At 54.4% G+C, this 6,928-nt stretch overlaps 2 protein-coding genes across 2 annotated transcripts; one reads left to right on the top strand and one right to left on the bottom strand.

Annotated features, from left to right (window-relative positions):
• The first annotated feature begins 419 nt into the window (after window positions 1-419).
• On the top strand, window positions 420-1,093 carry LOC123170841 (agamous-like MADS-box protein AGL61). The gene has a single exon (XM_044588575.1). It carries the CDS (start codon window positions 485-487, stop codon window positions 1,064-1,066), a length of 582 nt encoding a protein of 193 aa, XP_044444510.1. The 5' UTR covers window positions 420-484; the 3' UTR covers window positions 1,067-1,093.
• Window positions 1,094-1,357: 264 nt separating this feature from the next.
• LOC123166535 (uncharacterized) lies at window positions 1,358-3,845 on the bottom strand. The gene is made up of 2 exons (XM_044584342.1): window positions 3,117-3,845; window positions 1,358-1,645 (listed from the first exon to the last, which is right to left on the bottom strand). The coding sequence occupies exon 1, from the start codon at window positions 3,697-3,699 to the stop codon at window positions 3,163-3,165; it is 537 nt and encodes a 178-aa protein (XP_044440277.1). The 5' UTR covers window positions 3,700-3,845; the 3' UTR covers window positions 1,358-1,645; window positions 3,117-3,162.
• Between the last annotated feature and the right edge of the window lie 3,083 nt (window positions 3,846-6,928).

Here is a 6,928-nt window from a genome sequence, read left to right as displayed (position 1 = left end):
CGCGTGAAGGCTTGAGGTAGGGGATGGGTCTGGCCATGGCGGCAGGCAGCCATGGCAGTCAGTGAGGGGAGCCTGGCCGCCGGCGATGGAGGTCGTGGTGGCCCAGTCGCAGCTCGGGAAGAGGGGAAGGGATGGGGAAGGGGTGGGGAGGAGGGGGCAGAAGAAGAAGAGGGCGACGCGCTCGTGAAGGAGACGCGAGGAAGAGGGAGACCGGCCCAATGTTTCCGCCGGTGCCCGGCCCCAAACGTTTTCCTTTAAGGAAATTTTCTTCCAAACCGCGAACCCGACGGGAGCGCTATTCTTCTCCTTCCTTCTTTGTCACCGCCTCTCCGGTCCAACACGGACCCGAGGTGCCTCCTCCGAGGTCTATATATCCCCCTTCCGCCGCTGGTTCCCGTCGCACCGAGAGACAGGCTCAAGAAGAGAGGATAGAGAGAGACAGCACCTGCCGCCGCGTTTCCTCCCCCTCGTTGAGAGAGCGACCATGACGCAGCCGCCGCGTCTCCTCCCCCTCGTTGAGCAAGCGACCAAGACGCTGCCGCCGCTGGGCAAGAAGACCAAGGGGCGACAGCGCAGGGAGAACCGCCGCGTGGAGAAGAAGGAGTCGCGGCAGGTGACCTTCTCCAAGCGGAAGTCCGGGCTGTGGAAGAAGGCCGCCGAGCTCGCCGTGCTCTGCCGCGCCAGCCTTGCCATCGTCGTCTTCTCCGAGGCCGGCAAGGCGTTCGCCTTCGGCAGCCCCTCCACCGACGCCGTCCTGGGATGCGCCGACGCCCTTGCTCCTGTTCCTGCTGCTGACGACGTGGAGTGGGAGGCCCTGGAGGCGCTGTGCCGGGAGACGGAGGCCACGGGCGTGGAGGTCGCGGCGGAGGCCGAGCGGATGAGCGCCGTCGGCAAGAAGGTGGTGGAGGTGCAGACGCAGGCTGGGAAGCGTTTCTGGTGGGAGGCGGACGTGGAGGCGCTCGGGGAGGCGGAGCTGCCGGTCTTCGCCAGGGCGCTCCAGCGCCTCCGGGACAACGTGCGCCGCCACGCCGACAAGATGCCCTCAGCTGCTCCACCGCCGCAGTAGTCCAGGGCAGGCCGAGCTTCGGTTAATTGCCAGTGTTCTTAGATCATCTTTACATGTTACTAGAAAAAAAATCATCTTTACATAGTTGCCTTTTGCTAGTACTGTACCGTGTAAGATTATTGGATTATTGTTCACGAGTACAATTGGAAGTTACTGGTTTCAAGATTACCATTTTCCTCTCATGAGCAGTCCAGCACATATTCTTTCAGTTTTTATTCTAGATAATTGTTGATCATTAACTCAATTTTCTGCACAAATCATGCGTTATTGGATCAACTCATGAACACAAGATTTGATGCCGAATTAATTTTCGACGAAGTAGGACAATCCGGAACCAATATAAGTTTCCTTTCGAACATGCTGCACCATTCGTAAAGGGCAAGACGAGCAGCAACGCAAATATCCAGGACGAAAATAAAAGTTTCCTTTCTTTTCAAGAACAAAAAGTTTCCTTTCGAACATGTTGCTGCTGATGAACCACTTGACATAGCTGAGTTAACTTCAATGCCAAGTCTAAATCTTCTGATTGCACCTTCATTTTGGACGTTGATAGGTAGTCATGAGATAACCGATTGTGCACTGCAGAGTGCAGATATCAGGCAATAGTGGAAGGAACAAACTGGCATGCATTCAGTTAACTTGCAAGTAACATCATACTCCCTCCGTTCCTAAATACTCCCTCCGTCCGGAATTACTTGTCGCCGAAATGGATAAAAATGGATGTATCTAGAATTAAAATATGTCTAGATACATCCATTTCTTTGACAAGTATTTTCGGACGGAGGGAGCACAAGTCTTTCTAGAGATTCCAACAAGTATATACGGAGCAAAATGAGTAAATCTACACTCTAAAACATGTCTACATACATCTGTATGTTGTAGTCCATTTGAAATGTCTAAAAAGACTAATATTTAGGAACGGAGGGAGTACATGAGTAATGCACTAATTCTAGTACGAACTCCAAAACAAATCAAGTGAAACTCTCCCCGCAAAAAATTTAAATAAAAAAAATAAAGTGAAACTCCCTTTCTGTTTCGAAAATATTCCGTTGTGAATTGGTGATGGTCTTCAAGGCTCTGCCTCTGCACCAACTTCAAACGGCAGTACAGATACTTCAACAATGGCAGCAACCAGTGTGAGATCCATCGCGACGAAACAAATGTCACCGAGACTTCGACGATGGCAGTACAAAAGAGAGAAGGAGAATAACGGTGTGCAGGAAGAATTTTGGCCTTTTGGGGAGACTTGGGGCAGGTGCTTAACTAAAACAAACTGGTTCTTCTTGCCATGTAAAACAGCAAATGTGCTTGTTTCATACATGCTTGATTACGCTGCGGCACTTCACAAATGGTTATGGATAGTAACTAGCATTGATGTACAGATACTAAAATCCAAAGAGGAGGTTGCATTATTGGAGTAGACAAGTTTAGATGCTTGTTCTGCAGCTATATAATCTCTCACTATCAGGCTATCAGCATAGACATTATACATGGCACTATATGTGTTAATTCCATTTCAAGCGCAACTAAACGCTATGAAGCTTCTATCACAACTATGACACCTGGGAGCATAGTTAACAGGAAACTTAGTTGACAAATACTTAGTGGAGTATCTATCATCGGCCACATGTTAACTACACTTGCACCGAGCATAATATTTTGACTAACTAACAGTAACAACAAGGTCCGCACTTGTTCCTTGTTCCTAGATGTCAATTGAGACGTGCAAACACTCTGAAATCTGAACAAAGTACCGGGACCAGAAAAACAAAATTTCAACAATAGCTTCCGGACACTCTGAACAATATACTTGTACCTTCAGATCAGACGCATCAGCAAAAAATCAGGATAAAACCATACTCCAGGGAGCAACAATTTGTTCTACCACGCCATTCCTGATTATGTATATATCCCGATTCAATCACCGGAGAAGATTTTCCGAGCAATGAACACAAAAATTCAAGCTAAAGTTGGAACATCTTGCTATATGCAGCTACGTACTGCTGTCCCAATCCCGAACAATGACCTGATTAGGCAAGCAAAAAACAACCTGATGGACTGAACGAATCCGTGCGCCGATCCCCACGGCGAAGCCACTACCACTGCTGCCGCGGTGGCTTCCGGGCTTCGGCCAGCTCGGTGAGGCGGCGGAGGACGTCGGCCCTGAGAGCATCGAGCGCCGTGGCGAACTCCGGCAGCTCCGCCTCCCCCAGTACGTGCACATCCACCTCCCACCAGTGAGCCCTCCCCTGTTCCTCCTGCGCCGCCTTGACCTTCACCGCGACGGCGCGCAGTCGCGCCTCCTCCTGCGCGACCCGCGCCTCGATCGACCCCACCTCACGCCTCATCGCCGCCACGCGCGCCGCGGCCTCCTCCGCCGTCTCGGCCCCTATGTCGGCGTCGACAAGGACGTTGCGGAGGACGGAGTCGAGGGTGGGGTTGCCGAAGAGGAGGGGTTTGGCTTTGCCAGAGGCGGGGAAGGCGAGGATGGCGAGGTGGGGCGCGAAGAGCTCGGAGATCTCCCAGGCGTCCTGGAGGAGCCTGTCTCGGCGGCACCTGATCCTCTTTTGCAGGTTTTCCCGGGTGCGATCCCCGTCCTGCCGCCACCGCACGGTGCCCTTCGCCGTCGCCATTGCTTCGGCGGTGATCCTAGTACTCCTACTTGCTTTGCTTCGGGATACGAGAAATAGGAATGGGATTTTGGTGGAAGGTCACACAAGCACAATCGGAGACAAATCACGACCCGAGCCAAACGGACAAGGCGTTCGCATTTTGTCCGCGTAATACCCATTTCAGACCAACTTTAAGCCGGGTTTGCATCGAAACGGATGCGTGTGACGTCCACTTTTGTCCTCCTCTGTCTCCTAGTCGGTGGCATATCCACCCCATTTTTCTTTTATTTTCAAAACCCTCTTGCCCCGCTTGCTCTCCGTCCGTTCGCCATGACCAACACGCCAAACCCCGCCAACCCCTCCGGCCTCACCTCCACCATCGACGAGCCCCGTGTCGTCCGCAAAAAGGCGCCGCAACCCAAGAAGAAGGAGCTGATGGACACGCAGCGGGTCGTTCAGTCGGCCAAGAGGGCTAGCCGGAGGAAGGTGCGGGCCGACAAGCTGGAAGCCGCCAACGCCGCCGCCCAACAGAAGGCCTCCATCGCGGACAATCAGGCCCTCGTCGCCAAGGCCACACAGTAGGCCCTTCTCATGCGACGGTTCAACAATTGCCTGAGCCAGCACGGGCTTGTCGCTGTCGCCATGGTCGCGGCCAGCACGGGCTCATTGGCACTCCGTCCGCCACGGGCAGAGTTGCCGTGCACGTCCACCATGCCGCAGACGCCCGGCTTCCATCCCCAATCACAAGCCACCCGCTTCTCCACCTCTCCCGCGGACTGCTCGCCGAAGGTGAGTATTGTCGCGCCGGCCACGCCCGCGCCCATGGCCGTCGACCTCTGTCGGGGAAAACAGACAGGGGTATATATTTTCCCCTGACTAGTGCACGGACACGCCAAGGCCAAGCCAGGGTACAAGAGACCAAGATCACCGAAGGACCAACATGCAGATCAAGAGAACCAAGATCCAGCCAGAAGAGCAAGACATCACCAGGAGAGAAGCCTCCCTTGCCGGGCAGGCAAGCTCGACAAGGGCGGGGTCACCCCCGAAAGAAGACGTCCAAGACGTCCCGGCAGGGCCTGCCGAGACTCACGAAGGCAAAACCACCTCACCCAACCACTCCGCCACAACCCACGTTGTCAATCAGTGCGGTGTCAAGCCGCAGAGCGACTAAGTGGCAGCCTCCCTCTACAGGAAATGCCTACAGATGACACCCGTCCTGCGACGTCTCAAGCGAGCAGGCGTGGAGCTGGCGAGATAGCCCGGCAAGGCTTGCCGGGCAACCTGTGACGTGACGTTAAGCAGTGGATTTAATGCACCCTGTCAGCCTGCAGAGTTAGGTATGATATCACTGTTTGCTATCTTATCAGTGCACAATGACTACTTTGCCATTGTGGTAACCCCTTAATCTATAAAATGAGGCCCATGGTAACCGTAGAAAGGGTTGGAAAGCTGGACAACACACACCCATACGCGCGTAGCCGCTGTCGCCCCGAGGCAACCCCTGTCGGGCAGTGTACTACGCCTCACCACCACTCTTCCACCATCAATCCATCAAAGCAGGAGTAGGGTTTTACGCCTCACGGCGGCCCGAACCTGGGTAAAATTGCTTGTGTGATCTCTGCCGTGCTGCCCCACACTCGTCAGCTCTTTGTGCAACGCGACGCCCCCCCTGCTGAACCAGCAAGGGGCCCTCTGGTCCCATAGGTGCCCGCGGTTTCCCGCGACATCTTTGGCGCGTCAGGTAGGGGGAGCGCTTGCGCGAACCTGAAGGCGCGAGCAGCGCGCCCCATCCATGGTAGCCCGCTCGAAGCCTCTGGCATTTGTGGCGCCCATGAAGATACGGAAACCAAGCGGGGCCGTCCCCGCACCACGTTCAAGACACTTGTCGGTCCCTGACGGGAATGAAAGAATTGCCCGATTGACTTCCGCTTCTCCGGGCGTCGCGAACGCGCCAAGCGTGCGCGGCTCAGTAGAGGAGGAGGAAGCTTAAAACGAAAGTTAAGTCTACATTATTTACCCTATAACTTTAGTAAGTGTTCCTATCGTGAAGACCCTCATGTGATGGAACCTTGGCTAAGTCTCTTTGATCACACCATCGTCCTGTCCCGAGCCATGCTCGCAGGTCGAGAGGCTGCGTCGAGAGCTACCTAGGAAAAACCTGCCGGGACGCATCCACGCCAAGATGACTGTTAAGGGCCAGACCCTTATGACAATCACGGCAATATGATACCGGCAGGCATCCAGAGCAGACATAGGGATTGATCATACGAACACAAACATATAGAGTTCAAAGGGATAAACACGCATTTAAGATTCAACAGAGAATATCAGTTTCGCGCAAACACTGGAGATAGAGTGACTAAATGCAAAATATACGTCATGTTTCATTACAGGGCAACACAGGAGCAACAGCGGCCCAATACTTGGTCCGATGGCTAGGTGAAGTAGTTCAAACGTGAAGGGCCCTGTCGGCCCAGGGAGCGGCTTTCTCCTTGGCAGCTGCGACATCAGCGCCCGCTGGTGGCTTCTTGAATCCGTCGTCAAGGTCGAGGTCCGGATGGCGGCAGGCAATATTGCTCAAGACCATGAAGAGGGCGTCGCGGGCAAGCTTCCGGGACTCGGTCGCAAAACGCCCGACCCTCCCCTCTTCATGCGCCTTCAGCTTCTCGATCAGCTCGTTGAAGAAGATTCCCATCTTGACGCTCGGGACCTTGTGCTTGCTGGCCGAGAAGACTGGGCCATCCATGCCCACCACCACAGCCTAGGCACCAAGACGCTCAGCGATATCAATCAGACCCTTGATCCAGAGGTCGACCTGCTCGGACCGATTCTTCTGCTGGTCCTCTGCATCCTGCCGGAGGCGCTTGGCGGTGTCCAGATCCTTGGACACCAGCTGCTGGCAGGACTCAAGGGACTCCGCCGAGCGTTCCAATGTGCCGATCGTGGCCTTCATATCTGTGATGATGCTGTTGGCAGTATCCAGGCTCTGGGTCTTGGAGGAGAGCTGCGGCTGCACATCGGCCAAGAGGATCTCCGCCTTCCGTGCCTCTTCTTTGAGAGCCGTCACCTCCTTGGCACTCCCAGCAAGATCTTCCGTCAGCTTAGCCACCTGCCGGTCAAGATCAGTCTTGGCGGCAGACACAGCAGCCAGATCTTCAGTAAGCTTCTTTAGCTGAGCGGCAGAATCAACAGCAAGAGCATCCAGGGCAGCTCCATGCTTATCCTCCAGTTCCTTAGTGCGTTGCCGCAT

Source organism: Triticum aestivum, chromosome 7D, assembly GCF_018294505.1.
Source record: "Triticum aestivum cultivar Chinese Spring chromosome 7D, IWGSC CS RefSeq v2.1, whole genome shotgun sequence".
NCBI classification, from domain to species: Eukaryota; Viridiplantae; Streptophyta; class Magnoliopsida; order Poales; family Poaceae; genus Triticum; species Triticum aestivum.
Note: the sequence above shows the minus strand (reverse complement) of the source record. Positions and strands in the feature narration are given on the sequence as shown.